This window comes from Somniosus microcephalus, chromosome 16 (assembly GCF_052327205.1).
Source record: "Somniosus microcephalus isolate GS21.2 chromosome 16, FLI_Smic_1.0, whole genome shotgun sequence".
Taxonomy (NCBI): Eukaryota; Metazoa; Chordata; class Chondrichthyes; order Squaliformes; family Somniosidae; genus Somniosus; species Somniosus microcephalus.
The window spans coordinates 75,061,415-75,077,552 of NC_141002.1; the positions used below are offsets into that span (position 1 = coordinate 75,061,415).

Below are 16,138 nucleotides of genomic sequence, written 5' to 3' on the forward strand. Positions count from 1 at the left end.
TCAGGACTCAGCCACTGCCACCAGACATTGGAGCACCAGCAGAGGAGGAGGAGCAGCAGCACCAAGACGGGAGGGAGGCACAAAGTGCAAGGGCTGTCCGTCAGCGGCTTATAGCAAGTCGCTTCCAGGCCCTCTCTGAGGGAATGGCTTCTCACATTCAAAGAGCATGAGTGGAACCGTGCCGCAACCCCTAAGCCGGTCAAGGCAACAAATAGTTCAAAGAGCAAACATGCACATTCTGAATAAAGGCACTTTTTTATTTAACAAACTATGTGCCCTTCCTGCATGACAAAGTAACAGAGAAACCCCCCAAAAAAGTCAGTCACATAACTGGCTCTCACAACCTGGAGACAATAACCAAAACAGTAACAAAAATATGACCACGATCCTCGGCCTTCAGTTAAACAATTAACAACATTTTGCCACACCTCCTACTTTTTGCCCTTCGAGGGTGATCTGCTTCGTTTGCGAGATTGTTCCCTTCCCACCCTGCAGCTCCTCCGCAATGGGACCCCAGTGGCTGCAGCAAGGCTGGGGGAAGGCTGCTGAGTGTCAGAAACTGAGACTGCAGATGCCCTTGAGGGACAGCCTCGACCATTTCTGGGCCTGGAGGGCCCGGCTGCTGACTGCTCCAACTCTGCATGGGCGGCAGCAGTCTGTCCTACAGGTGGTGGCAGCTGCAGTGGAGAAGTGACAGTGCTGGCAGCAGGAATGCTGTCATCGTGAGAGAGGACAGCAACTCCCTGTTCAGCCGACAGACTGGCACTCTCACGGGGCAGCACTGCAGCATGCGGAGCAATCTGCTGAAGCACAGATTGCTGGCCTGCTGCGGCGCGATGAGGGCCCTGGTGAATCCTGCCTGATCCAGCGAGGGTGGCAGCAGTCAGTGCTCGCGTGGCCTTAATCTGCGTCTGCATGAGACCAGCCACTGACTGCATTGCAGCACTAAGCAATTGCGTGGCAGCCGTCTGTGCTGCGCCGAAGTCCTGGAGACTCCTTGCCAGTGACTCAATGGATTCGGGTGTCCTTGCCACTGCAGCCATGAGCTCAGTGTGCCTGTGCTCTGCCTGGGCGCTCATTTCAGCGAGGAGCCGCACCTCTTCTGCGATCACTGTAGCAGGACTCGAGGCCATACTCTCCCTCCAGGGAGAAGGCCGCCGAGCTTCCCTACCCCCCTCGTGTTGCTGCAGCCCGCTGGGTCCTGGAGCTTCACCCTCATCAGACCATTCCTCCCCGCTCCCCTCCAGGGAAGACGAGTCCCCATTATGGCCATGGGCTGCCTTGGCTGAGGGTGGCACTGATGGTCCGGCTTCCTCCTCGTCGTCGCCTTCAGAATCACTCTCTGTGGCAGCTTGAGGGCCCGCCTCCTCACCTGGCGAATCAGCATCTGAAAGCAGGGAGGTACAAGAGTGGCTTTACCATGAGGACAGGGTGGCAGCAAGGGAGGCATAAGTGCTGCAATGTACTGATTTGGCTCGCAGGTGGCAAAGGATGCTGGTGTGAGGAACAAATGGAAGGAGAGAGGTCAATAACGTGATGACCTTACCATTGCTGTCCATAACGGGGTCGGCATCTCCAGTGGCGATGGGGCCAATCATCCGGCCTGCCATAATCCGCTGGACTCGCTGCTCCAGATCGGTCAGGGCTTGAATGTGAGGCTGGCCTCCCCCGGTCCGTTGCTGCTGCCTCCTGTTATGCGCCAGCTTGCCCTGCAAGAGAAAGGACGGGCTCTGAGTACAGTGTGCAGCCCTGATCTTGGCTGCAATGCCTCCCATGGTGGAATAGCCCTTACAGTGTGCAGCCCTGATCTTGGCTGCAATGCCTCCCATGGTGGAATAGCCCTTACAGTGTGCAGCCCTGATCTTGGCTGCAATGCCTCCCATGGTGGAATAGCCCTTACAGTGTGCAGCCCTGATCTTGGCTGCAATGCCTCCCATGGTCGAATAGCCCTTACAATGTGCAGCCCTGATCTTGGCTGCAATGCCTCCCATGGTCAAATAGCCCTTAGTGTGTAAAGTGCTGAATGTGCGTGTGAGTTTCCTGAAAGGGCCATAGGTGCTGGATGAGGGCTGGGCATTGGGGCTTTTGGGACCCTTTGGCCATAAAGTGAGGGCGACATGCAGGGATGAAGAGGATTCTGAAAAGGGCACTCACCCTGATGACCCGAGTGAGGTCGTTGAACTTCTTCCTGCATTGCACAGGGGTCCTAGGCACCATGCTGCTGGAGGTCACTCTATGAGCCACCTCTCTCCAAGCTTTTCGATATTCGCTGGGCAGCGGCCTCCTGCCACTGTCCGGGTACAGGAGAGATCGCCTGCGCTCCACCGCGCCAACCAGAACCTCCAAGGCCCCCTCGCTGAACCGCTGCGCTCGCTCCCTGGCCTTCTCCATGGTCCTTGGCTTAAGGATGTGGCAACAGGTCTGTCCAGGCCGAGGTTCAGGGCTCCGAAGCGCAGGGTGTGGCAGCAATTCCAGATCGACCCTCCCCTTTAAGAGCTGACCGGCGCCAGCGTGTCTGTGTCCAATTGGTAACTGGCCGCACCAGCGCTGCGCCCACCCTCGGAGGTAGTGCCTCGCTCCTCTGGCTTAGCGCCTTAAGACAGTCGTGCAGCGCCTGTTTTAGTGCTCCAAGCACCTCCTGGGGCGAAACAGGCCAATTTACCAGTAGGTGGCGATAATTTGCGCCGGGCGCAAAATTTCGCACCCGGCCGATACTTCTGCTCCAAGCGGGGCGATACCGAATTTCTCCCCCATCACCTTTCTGGCCTCTCTTGACATTTGCATGGAGATATTTTGTTTTGATACTTTATTTAATTACTTTCTGTTATCCTATAATTCATTGCTGTATTCCTGTGAATTAGTTAATAATTTATACAAAGTGTTGCTGTATATACATGATGAATAGACTACAGTAAAGATTAGTTTTCTCTTTTTAAAAAAAAAGGTGCAGTTGGACTTCATAGGTTGCTCTTAAGTTATTGCTGAGAGGCAGAATGCTACATACAGATTGCCCAAACATTAAAATATTTAATAAAACAAAAAATGCTGGAAACACTCAGCATGTCAGGCAGCATATGCTTAAAAATATTTAGATGGGGAAAAGTTTCAAGCAATTGAATGTTTCCAAGACAATACTTTCATTTTTAAACACACAAGCTCAGGATTCACTATATCTGAAATCATTCCGTCCAGTTGAGTTAATGATCTTGCAAATTGATTTTGCCGTCTATTGTTTCATTTTTACTTTAAAGAGCACATCCATGTGGTGGCAAGTGGTACTACACATGCTTGGCCGATTGTTTAGAATGCATCGCAGGTGTGAGGCATTTATTCTGTATCAAGCAATCTGCAATGTGTTACAAATGGTAACAGATCATCGAGTTGAGATGACATCCTAAACTGAGTAGAGCTAAAGCGGCTTAATATTAGTCCAGCCTCACTCATGGGACATAAATTGCACCCCTCAGGTCTTCATCATGTATCTAACATGTCTGAAATGCCAGTTTGGAAACTAAGATGTTTCTTGTAATTTTTTTTGGTCAGTTGCTGCTGGTGAAATCACTCCGGTGGTAAGTTTTTCCTAAATACCTATGTTTGCAGATAAAAAGATTTTTTTTTGAAAAATGGTAATGTAATTTCACAAAATAAATATTGTCATTTCCATAATTAATTTTTTTTTTAAGAAGCAGTACTACATAATACAATCCAAATTACTAATGATTATATTAGCAATTAACTGCTTTTAAAACATACATAATAAGAAAAACAATATTAAATCACTTTCACGCATCTCTTTATAAGAATTACCATTTTCAGTGTTGGTGTGCACTTTCACTTGTCTGTAGCCTGTCCCTTTCCCTCAGTAGATCATAACACAGCGATAGACACAGTAGGCTCACAAGGAAAAGGAATCTATGGAGAAATAAGGTTATAATGTATTCTGATGACCACCTTTCAGACTAGACCACATATTTGATTCATCCTTTTTAGGATTTAGAATTCATTTTTAAAAGTTTATAAGTGGGGGGGAGAAAAGGACAGTTATCAGCAGAATTGCATAGGGTGAATTTCTCCATTGATCCAGGCAGTTGTCCCCACCATTAAACCTTCTTTCACGATACCAATCATATTGATAGAACATAAATGTCACTAATGAAAAAGATATTGTACTAACTGGTCTATAATTCTGTTCATGGCTCATTCCTTTTAGAATATCAGGTTTGCATGAGCATTGGCATTATGCTATCGCTGATATCCACAAATTCAGTATATTTATTATTATTAATGTTATTAATGGGTTTTAATAATGCAGATAACTTAGTGAATAGAACCATTTCATTTCCATTATGGCTAGCCACTTAGCATCAACTGTATTAATAACAAAGTGAACAGAGTACTGATTTATTTGGAATGCAAATTTTTAATCTGATTCATTAAATTTTTTTATATTCTCTCATTTTTGTAGCTATGATTCTGGACAATGATCTGAAGGAAATGAACCGCAACAATCTGGGAAATATTGCAGTGAAGTGAGTATTAATGGTTACTTATCAACAGTAGCATTTCTGAGATGCGATCAATATTATTATTCCATTTAATTTAATAGATCTTCTCTTTCTTTCATTACATATAATATACAACTCCATCCCTACATATTGATCAAATTTTTAAAATCTAATCTAGACCATGAGACACCATGCCATTGTTAGGAATGATGAATAATTTTACAAGTGAGGCTGATCACCGTTTTTTGAATATATTAATTCCTGAGAAGTGAGCATCATTGGCTGGCATTTATTGCCTATTCCTAGTTGCCCTTGAGAAGATGTGGTGGGCCACCTTCTTGAATCGCTGCAGTCCATGTGGTGAAGGCATTCCCACAATGCTGTTAGGTAGAGATTTCCAGGATTTTGACGCATTGACATTTAAGGAATGGCAATATATGTCCAAGTCAGGATAATGTGCGATTGGAGGGGAACTTGGAAGTGATGGTGTTCCCATGCACCTGTTGCCCTTGTCCTTCAAGGTGGTGGAGCTCGCGGGTTTGGAAAGTGCTGCTGATGAAGCCTTGGCAAGTTTCTGTAGTGCATCCTGTAGTTCGTACACACTGCAGCCATGGTACACCGGTGGTGGAGGAAGTGGTTGTTTAAGCTAGTGGATGGGGTGCTGATCAAGTGGATTGCTTTGTTCTGGATGGTGTTGAGGTTCTTGAGTGTTGTTGCAGCTATACCCATCCAGTGTAGAGTATTCCCTCACACTCCTGACTTCTGCCTTATAGGTGATGGAGAGGATTTGGGAAGTCAGGAGGTGAGCCGCAGAATACCCAGCCTCTGACCTGCTATAGTAGTCAGTATAGTTTCTGGGCAGTGGATGTTGATTGTAGGGGATCCGGCAATGGTAATGCCATTGTATGTCAAAGGGAGGTGGTTAGGCTCTCTTGAGTTGTAGATGGTCATTGCCTGGCACTTGTGTGGCACAAAGGTTGCTTACCACTTATCAGCCCAGGCCGAGATGTTGTCCAGGTCTTGCTGCATGTGGGCATGGACTGCTTCATTATCTGAAGAATTGTGAATGGAACAGAACACTTTGAAATCATTGGAAACAGCCCTACTTATGACCTTTTGATGGCGGAAAGGTCATTGATGAAGCAGCTGAAAATAGTTGGGCCTGGGCTGCTGGCCTGGGAATCTACTGCAGTGATGTCCCGGGGCTGAGATAATTGGCCTCTAGCAATCACAACCATCTTCCTTTGTGCCAGACATGACTCTAGCCACTGGAAAGTTTTCCCCCTGATCCACATTGACTTCAGTTTTGCAAGGGCTCCTTGGTGCCACACTTGGTCGAATGCTCCCTGATGATTAGAAGTAATTTTTGGCCGAATGCAAATTCAAATTATCCAGCCATTTTAGTTAAGTAATTGCATTAAAAAGGCATAGCAGCCCTTTTAAGTGCAATTGAAATTTGAATGATCAAGTAATTCAAAGTTGAATTATCAAGTCATTCCAATTAAATTACTTTAACAAGAGTAGATTGTAACTCATGATTGAGTATGGTTGATGCAAGTCATAATTAGTTGTGACTATTCTAATACTGTTGACAACTGAAAAAAAATTAAATGAGCATTTTACAATTTCTGTATCCCAGGAAAATCAGTTGAAGTTGCTATGTCACTTATTCTGAGCTCATACCTGTGGACACATTGGCCGAGATTTTGTGATTGGTTAGCGGGCGGGATTGGTGGTGGGTCAGGTGGGAAAGGTTTTTTTTGACAGTGGGTCGGGAACCCGCTGCAACGTGCCTTTCCAAATGTCGGGTCTGTCAACGCTGAGCAGACCTGACTGGCAGTGGTGGGCGACCCAATTAAAATAATTAGCATCTAGTTGACAGATGCTTAACAGGCTTTTTTACTTACCTTTTGACTTTAACTGCATGACCACAGGAACCACACTGTTCGGGGACCACGGCTGTCAACCTGAGGTGGGAGTTCAGTGGCCATTGATCCAGCTGATTACTTGACAGCTTCAAATGTACAGTAAAAGCTCCCACCTGACAGATCATCACTTTCCTCAGCCACAAGCTGTTTCTCAGTCCATTTCCAGCACAGATTCTGCAGGCCTTCCACTTTCCACTCTCCATCCACTCTTACCGCATTGGAAGAACTCTCTCACCATTGACAAAATGCTTCTGTCATCTGGACTTCACCTGCCATCTATTCCATCAACACGTCTCACCTTGGTCCTCAGAATCTGACCACGATGCGCCCGAACACCAGCATCACCAGGCACACCAGAAGCACTAACAACACCAGCCTTCTCTGCAATCACCTGATGCTGCACAGGACACAGGGCATCAGCACCCGAGCACATTGCTGCCCAGGAGGCCAGGGATGGCCTCACCATGGCCAGATTTACTTCACTTGACGCTGTACACCCTGGCTGCCATATGATGCACCAGGTTGGCACCACCCCACACCAACACTGCAGAGCATCCCAACAATGTCCAAGCCATTCCTTTCACACTAATGACTACAGCGGGGGGGTGGGGGGGGGGGGTCTCTCCATTCACTGCAACTTACCAAGCCACTTCCAAAGGTGCACACCAATCTGTCCAGAATGCAAAGTGTTGAAAATAAAGGTTTCAAAGTTTGACAGTATATTAACAGAAACTTTACATGAACATTGGATAAAACACCCAAGTGGCTACCCTTGTGTGTTAGTTGGTATGATTGTACTAGGATGAAGGTGAGTGTGAGGGGTGGCTAGTGAGATGGGGATGTGATAATGTAGATAGAGAGAGGGATGAGTGGACGTGCAAGGTAAGTTGGTGTGAGTAAGGATGTGCAGGAGTAGGGTAGGGAAGGCAGAGTGATGGGGAGGCACAGCAGGATGAAGGTGAGTGTGGCTTTGTACTAACGTTTTGTGATCTAATGAAATCATTGAAAGGTTTGCGCCACTGCACCCAGGTCCTCCTGATGACATCCCTGCTTGTGACCTCTGCAATGTGCAACCAGGCTGTGTTGATCTCTTGGGGAGGTGTCTTCCACTTATGGGAAGGGAAGAGGACCGCCCTGTGTGCTGTAACTCCCTCCATAAGCATATGGAGGGAGTTGGTGCAGCCCTACACCTCTGCAGTGATTGTCAGTGTTTGCAGCACCTCAATGCTGTAGAACACTGACAGCACAAGCATCAAAAGAAAGGTGGCCATGGTCCCTTTAAGGAAACTGGCTGATGACGTGTCATAAATGACGTCACCAGACCCGCTTACTCTAATTGGTCCGGGAAATGCGCTGGGCGGGCTTAACAAGCCCCATTAAGGTAAGTTCATTTTCCAGAGCGGGATGGAGCCAGCAGCAGGGCAGCGACCCGTCACCGACATTGCCTGCTGAGATAAGGAAAATCTCGGCCATTTTATCTGATTTGAGGATTACATTCGATTGTCTTCAGTAGTTAGTATTCAAAAGCTCTAGTTCTTTCATAGTCTAGTACAGTATATAGAATATGACTGGAGGGTATATTTTCTATTGTGCGTGACTGCTGGCGCAGGCATGGAACAGGCAACGGGGCTGGGAAATTGGGTTAAAATCAGTATCCAGCTACCTCCCTGCCTGTTCCGGCAATACGCAATCTTCCAGATGGCTTTTTAAACCAGGCTGAAGTGTTCCCACATAAAGGTTTAAATATTGAAATTAATGGTAATGGCAATTTAATAACTAAGTGCGATTCCCTGATTTTTCTCTTGGGAAACGTGCTTTATGCAGTTTGCCCATATGTAATGAGTGATGAGGGTCAGGCCAGTTCTGTGCAGATAATAAATGACTGCTTAAAGGGGGAGTAGTTGAATTCCACTTAGATTATTTTTCAAATTGGACTTCAGAGGGCTGGATTCCTAAGTGAGTATTTTGATTTTAGCATTTTTTACATGGATATTTAGTAACAACATTTTGATTGCTGCAGCAAAACGTGAACAGCCCACACCCATTCTTGCCTATACCATTGTGTGTACAGACACAGACAAACCTTTCTGGGAATATCTGAGGAAAACTGTCTTTGGATATAGTGATGGATTTGCTTTGTCTAATTGAAGCTGACCTACATAACCTCCTTCACATGGATGATACGGCTAGTGGTTGTCACGGTCACCACAATCATGAGCTTTTATAGCTCGGGTTCATTTCAAGCGACTACAGTACATACCAGCAATGTAAGTCCATTTTCAATGCACAAGTGCATGGTTTGCCAGGGTAAATATTTTCTTCATTTTCTCCAAGGAAAACTGGTAGCAGAATGAAAGTGTGCAACAATTTTTCCTCATTGCAAGATTCCCCAAAGTCAGGGAATTATTAATAGCACCTGCGTATCTATCCAGCCTCCTACTCACAACCCCATGACCTCCACGTACCACAGGGGGTGTCACTTCACCAATGTGCAGGTAGTCAGTGACCAGCAACACTGGAACATGCAGGTCAGTGTTCGTTTCCCAAGTGGAAGTGACGATGCCTTGATTTTAAGGCAACCCTCTGTGTCTGATCTATTTGAAGGAGAAGGCAGACTGCAAGAAAATCTCCTTGGAAACCAAGTTTACCCTCTTCGGCCCTGGCTCATAAGACCATTGAAACAGCCACAGGCAGCCTCTGAGTGCAGATGCAGTGAGGTCCAGGCAGCACAAGGATCATTAATGAATACACTTTACTCATCTTGAAGCAGACTTTCACATGCCTGGACAGAGCAGGGTCTGTTATAATACATTCCTACCAATGTTTGCGAAATTATCGTAATCTACTAGATGAGAACTTTGTTTGGCTTTGTTAATGGAGTGAAAACCTGTCAGATCCGGGTTCCATCCCAAAATCAGTCTCTTCCACCATGCCTGCACTAGAACTCTACCCCCAAAGGGAGCAGAATTTCTACCGTACAATGTTTTCTGCAGATTTTACATGCAGCCTCAGTCACAGTCTAAGAGGTTGAGAAGAAACTCTTTATGGCATAGACAAAATGCCTAACTATTATTTTGGCAGATTTCCTGAAACCTTCTCCTCCTGCTTCCTTGTTTGTTCAGTGTTAGATACAACATTGGGCCAGAATTTGCGTTTGGAAGTGTACCTCCGGAGTAGATTTCAGACCCGAATAAAATACATACCTACCTACTGGCTCCCGGGCTTTGGAGACTTTGGTCGTGATTTTCCCTACTGTGGCGGGCGACGTCAGTGGCGGCTCCCGACCCTGCATCTGGCTCCATCCCGGCCTCCGACATGACTTTCCCCTGATTGGGCTTGTTAAGCCCGCTCAACGAGTTTCCTGGCCAATTGAAGGAACAGGTCCGATGACGTCATTTGATGATGCATCATCAGCCGGTTTCCTTAAAGGGACCATGCGCAAATTTACTTTGACAGTTGTGCTGCAAGCCCTGACCAGCGCTGCGCAGAGGTGCACGGCTGCACCCAGGCTCTCCCATGACTCCCTCCATATGCTTATGGAGGGAGCCACAGCACGCAGGGAGGTTCTCTTCCCTTCCAATGGGTGGAAGAAACCTCCACAGGAGACCAACGCAGCCTGGTTGCACATTGCACAGGAAGGGCACAAGCAGGGATGTCATCAGGAGGACCTGGCTGCAGTGGCGCAAACTTTTCAATGATCTCAGTAGATCACGAAATGTTACTGCAAAGCCACACTCAACCTCATCCTGCTGTGCCACTCATCACATCCCCATCACTCTGCCTTCCCTATCCTACTTCTGCACATCCTTACACCAACTTACCTTGTACCTCCACCCATCCCTCTCTATCTACATTATCACTTCCCCATCTCACTAGCCTACCCTCACACTCACCCTCATCCTAGTCCAATCATACCAACTAACAGCACACAAGGGAAAGTAGGAACTTGTGTGTTTTAGCCAATGTTTATGTGAAGTTTCTGCTAATGTGCTGTCAAGCATTGAAATCTTTATTTTCAACACTTTGTGTACTTGGACAGATTTGTGTGCACCTTTTGGAAGTGGCTTAGTGAGTTGCAGTGAATGGTGAGACATAATGGTACCCCCCGCAATGGTGATGAGTGTGAAAGGAATGGCTTGGGCATTGTCGGGATGCTTTATGTGGGTGTGGGGTGGTGCCAACCTGGTGCATCATGTGGCAGCCAGGGTGTGCAGCGTCAAATGAAGTAAATCTGGCCATGGTGAGGCTATCCCTGGCCTCCCGGGCAGCAATATGTTTGGGTGCTGATGCCCTCTGTCCTGTGCAGCATCAGTTGATTGCGGAGAAGTTTGGTGTGGTTGTTGATGCTGCTGGTGTGCCAGGTGATGCTGGTGTTGGGGCTGATCTTGCTCAGATTCTGAGGACCAAGGTGAGAGAGTATAAAGTGCACCCATGCTGATGGAATAGATGGCAGGTGAAGTAGCGATGACAGAAGCGATCTGTCAATGGTGGGAGAGTTAATGAGGTCAGACTGCATGGAGACTTCTGTAAAGATTTGCAGCATTCTCAATCTGCAGTGGAAATGCAGTTTAGAGAAGCTAGTGGTTAGGGGAACATTTCTCAATCAGCTGGGAGCTTTGACTTGACATTTGAAGCTGTCAACTTTTCAGCTGATACAATGGCAGGTGACCTCCCGCCTCAGCTTCACAGACAAGGTCTCGGCACAGCGGGAAATCAGTGGGTGACCTGTCAAATTCAAAAATCTGGGAAAAAAGCATTGTTAAGTGGCTGTAAACAAGCCACTAATGTTTTGAATTGGGTCCCCTGCCGCTGCATGTCTGGTCTGCTCAGCGCTGGCAGACCCGACATCGGGAAATGCAGGTGTGTGTGTTTTGACAGCGGGTTCCTGACCTGCTGTCAATCATTTTAAATTTCACAGCTGACCTGCCACCAATCAAGACCACTGAGTACTGGCAACATCGTGGCCTTCGGGTCCTGGGCCTGCAGATGTACACCTGCGTGAAGGCCCACGGATCCCAGGGACGCAGGCGGTTCGGAAGTGTCCCAGGGATCACGTGGGCCAGGTCCTCCTATTAGAAAGGGGGGTTCTTCATATGCTTATGGGGATTCCATTTGCGAACGGAATTCCCATAAGCATATGGGGAATCCCCAAATAATTAAATAATTTACACAACTGAAATAAAAATAAATGTTCCCATTTTCAAATTTAATTAAAAGTCCCTTTAATGAAGCATTTACAATAAAAATTTAATATTTTGAAAAATAATTTTAAACATTTTAGTTCAGGCCAAAATTTACATAAACTAATTTTAAATGTTTGTGAATGATTTTTTTATTAAAATTTTTTTAATTTAACATTTATATTAAGCCTTACACTGATGAAAGCAGGCCCTTTTCCTGCTTTTACCAGGCATAAGGGTTTTGTGGGCATTTGCTGGGTAAATAGCCCAACTTTGCACCAGCGAAAGTGATTTTTGGGTTGGTTCGTATGATCTGTCGAGGCTCACCTTGACAGATCATAAGTTCTGGGTTTTCGCGATGCGCAGCGCATGTGGAAACCCAGAACTTGCGGGGCCTTTTACAAGGCTTACGACAGCGTATGCACTCATTGGACCTACGAAATCTGGGCCAATAATTCATTGAGCTACCTCCTCCCAAGTTGAATGCACACTTCACCCACCTATAGGGACAATGTCCTGGAGGTCCAAACAGCAGAAACATTCTTCCTCATCCTTCTTACAGAAGAACCTCCAATGCTGCATATGGAAAGGGAAATGCTCTGTGGCATTCTCCAGCCATCTGTATTTTTCTCCAGCAAAATGTTCTAGCTAGCAATTTCCTCATTGGCCAAGTGCTATTTAGTTGAATAGTAGCATTCTGCTAATTTGTCATTTCAAAATAAAACCATTTTAATTTGCAACAAACCGGGAAAAGTGGCTGAGTAGAAATGCAATGTGGGTTCACCAAAAGGCACAGTATATTGGTGCCTTTACCAAGGCACAAAAGGAAATAAATGTCAGCCACTTGTAGTATGACTGGAATCCCTTTTGAGTTTAAGTTTGTAGCATGTATGAATTTTTATTTGAAGAGTACTTTCTGTATTACATCTAGGGTATATTTTCGAGTCCAGGCATTAAAGTGGCGCATGACAAACTGCATGCTCGTCAAAAACACACATAGTCAACCTCTTTAAACTAAAGCTTCTGTCTTTCAGAGACTTGAGCACAAAAATCTAGGCTGACACTCCAGTGCAGTGCTGAGGGAGTGTTGCACTGTCGGAGGTGCCGTCTTTCAGATGGGTCGTTAAACCGAGGCCCCGTCTGCTTTCAAGTGGATGTAAAAGATCCCACAGCACTATTTTTCTGGCCAATATTTATCTCTCAAATTAACATAACTTAAAAACAGATTATCTGGTTATTATCACATTGCTGTTTGTGGGAGCTTGCTGTGTGCAAATTGGCTGCCCCGTTTCCTACATTACAACAGTGACTCCACTTCAGAAAGTACTTTATTGGCCATAAAGCGCTTTGGGACATCCAGTGGTATTGAAAGGTGCTATATAAATGCAAGCCTGCCTTTCTTTCTTTCAGCAATAATGCTGATTGAGGTAAATCTCTAGCGTAAGTGACCTAGTGCCAGTGCAACTCAAAATATTGAAATACTCTTTTGAATGTGTGCCTCCAACTGAAAGTGCCACAGTCGTAAAATTAGTTCTCTCTGGAAGCATGTGGCATTAGGTCTGCTGTATGTTGGCCATTGCTGGCTTGTACACGTCATCTCCCAATCTGAGAAAGTCCAGTGCAATTTCCACAAAGTTGCGACTTTGCGCATGTGCAGTTGCTTTAAAGTCAGATTTCCTGCCAGTGGAAAATAGCCATAAATTTAGATGAAGATGTTCAGAGTTGCTGTACATTTGCTTATCACAAGCTAGTATCCCTATTTTAACACCATTGTTTCCTTTAAGATTACCTTTGCCTCCAGGTTCATTGGCAACACTTTGGGAAAATGAAAAATTGTTCAAGGAGCTTTACTTCACTAAATATCCAGTAAGTATGATACTTTAAAAAATATATATTTCCATTACTGTGAATGCAGGATGAGCAAACCGTTTAGTATTTTAATTTTTTGGGTAAATTATTGTGCTCAAAGTAAGGAATGTCACCTCCAGTGTTTAAAATATTTTTTATTTTTGACACCAGAAGGGAATTTTAACTCTCCCCGCATCCCCCCAGCCCCCAACCTTCCCCACCTAGTGGAAACTGGGTGGGCGAGTAGTTAAAATGCCCCGTGCAGCTTCCCCATCTGATCCTGCTGCCTTAATCCCAATTAATTGACTCATTTTAGCAGGAGAGAGTGAGACCCATCGGAAGGTAGCGGGGTTCTCCTTCAAATATGCAAATTAGGCTCTGAATAAGTCATTGCCTGACTGCAATCTGAACCCAAGGTCTGCGCTGGATGGCAGGAATGCTCCTCCAGGCCCCAAAGAGTAACCTTGGGCCTCCACTGCCATGGGCTTCACCTGCTCACCCGACCCTGTCCCGACCACTTACCTTAGTGTCAGGAACCATTCCCTCGGGTCCAGAGGGAAGGGTGCACAAATGTGCTGCTGGTTACAGGATAAAAATGCCTAGTATATTTCAGTAATCACAGCCGCTCCCTTTGCTGGTACACAATGGCCCGTAATTTTTGATAGGAGGCTTCCTGCGTGCAGATGCCTCCTATCGGAAAAAAATCTACGCTCTCACCTGAGGGCTCCCGAGGTCCGGACACTTCCACTCCTGGGCCTCTCCACAGTCGAAATGCGCAGGGCCCACGTATCCCAGGGGCGCAGGCAGTTCGCAAGCGATAGACCCGTCAAAAGTATGAATGGAGATCACCCCAAAAACACATCAGAACATTAAATAATTTTTTAAAAAACCATCACGTTTTAAAAATGAGTTAAAATTGCATTAAATTAAATATTTTAAACAAATTAAGTTTTTTATGGGGCTAAAAATATTTAAAAGTATTTTTAAATTATAAAAGAGTGAAAACATTTTTAAAAAACTTTTTTCAACTCTTATGCTGGTAAAAGCAGGCCTGAAATCAGCATTTCCGATGTCCCTACAGGTGTGTACACAGCGCGTACACACCCGTAGGCATTGGAAAATACAGGCCAATGTTTTATTTTGCTGTACTTATCAGAGAAGTTGAGGTGATACCAAAAAATTACATTGGGCATACTTCATAAACTGTACTCAAAAGGTAATTATAATATTTAAATGGTACAAGGATAGTTAAAGTAAACTTGTATCCATGATTTTAAACTTTTCCCTATATCTCTATACAGGGTTACTATGATACTATGGATGCTGGCTATATGGATAATGACGGATATTTGTATGTCATGTCACGGGTAGATGATGTAATCAATGTTGCAGGTCATCGGATTTCAGCTGGTGCTATTGAGGAGGTAATATTACTTTTACAGCTTTTACTCCATTTTGTTTTCTTCCAAAATTGTTCCTCCTGCACATAGGCGACCATCTTCAACCAGTAAGGTTGGACAATCTTGGGTGCCTCTAGAAATCATCAGTCCTGTTTCTGGTAGCATCACATAGCAATGCTGTTGTAATGTGAATAGGTGCCCTGTCGTGGGGTAGTATCTTTCCTCTAATTGACAATGCGCCGGATGGATTAACTGACAGCAGTACCTTGTCACCAATTCCATATATTTTCAAATTAAAATTCAATAACATCAAATGTAAGATTGATTTTAAAATGTTGGACATGATTTAGGGGAAAAAAAGTGAATAATTTACTGAATATGTTTGTTGACATTCTTTCAGTCCATCCTCACTCATCCAGCTCTAGCAGACTGTGCTGTGGTAGCCCTCGAGGATTCTGTGAAGGGCCATATTCCACTAGCTTTATGTGTCTTAAGGACTGGTAAGACCTTTAATTTTGCCCATTAAATAGTGTTATGTATCTTCACTTGACACTCGGATAAATAGCTTCACCAAATTTTACTTTATGAAAAATATATAACCAGGTGTGACTGAGACATTTGAAGAACTTACAGAGGAGATTGTTAAAATTGTTCGGGACTCCATTGGTCCGGTTGCTGCATTCAGGAAAGCAGTTTTTGTACCACTGTTACCAAAGACTCGTTCTGGCAAGATACCTCGTTCTATACTTTCAGCAGTTGCAAATGGCAAGCCTTACTCAGTAAGTTTATGCTTTCACTTTATTTTATGGAGTAACGCATTTGTTTTTGAATAGTGGCCTTTTTAAAAAAAAATAAAACGTCTGAGTTGCCACCAGTATGACAACTACTGAACCTGTGCAAACCCATGTAAGAAGATATGTTATCATATCTGCTGTTTTGTGCTTTGTATGTTGACCTGAAATAAAAGTCAGTAATTTGATCTGGTGACATCCAAGTTAAAGTGCACTGATCTGTCTCCTTTGGAACTAATATTTAGCCAAGTAGAGATGGAATTTTAATACTGGGTCACAACTCCAAAATATAACGTGGAAGCACAAGAAAACAGGAAAGTATGCTTCTTGAAAACAACACAAGCAAATCCAGAACCACGATAGGGTTCCCCTTGTCCTCCCCTTTCACCCCACCAGCCTCCACATTCAACGGATCATCCTCCGTCATTTCCGCCACCTCCAACGTGATCCCACCATTAAACACATCTTCCCCTCACATCCCCTTTC

At 45.1% G+C, this 16,138-nt stretch overlaps 1 protein-coding gene across 3 annotated transcripts in view; it reads left to right on the forward strand.

Annotated features, from left to right (window-relative positions):
• The window catches only part of acss3 (acyl-CoA synthetase short chain family member 3), a 125,768-nt gene that overhangs the window by 92,438 nt on the left and 17,192 nt on the right, over positions 1-16,138 (forward strand). Inside the window, exons 11-15 of one of the 3 annotated variants that reach the window (XM_086009284.1) lie at positions 4,466-4,529; positions 13,398-13,479; positions 14,763-14,885; positions 15,262-15,361; positions 15,465-15,640. In XM_086009284.1, the coding sequence (XP_085865410.1) occupies positions 4,466-4,529; positions 13,398-13,479; positions 14,763-14,885; positions 15,262-15,361; positions 15,465-15,640 (545 nt within the window). The remainder of the gene's footprint in view (positions 1-4,465; positions 4,530-13,397; positions 13,480-14,762; positions 14,886-15,261; positions 15,362-15,464; positions 15,641-16,138) is intronic. The other 2 variants (XM_086009285.1, XM_086009286.1) reach the window with 2 other exon arrangements.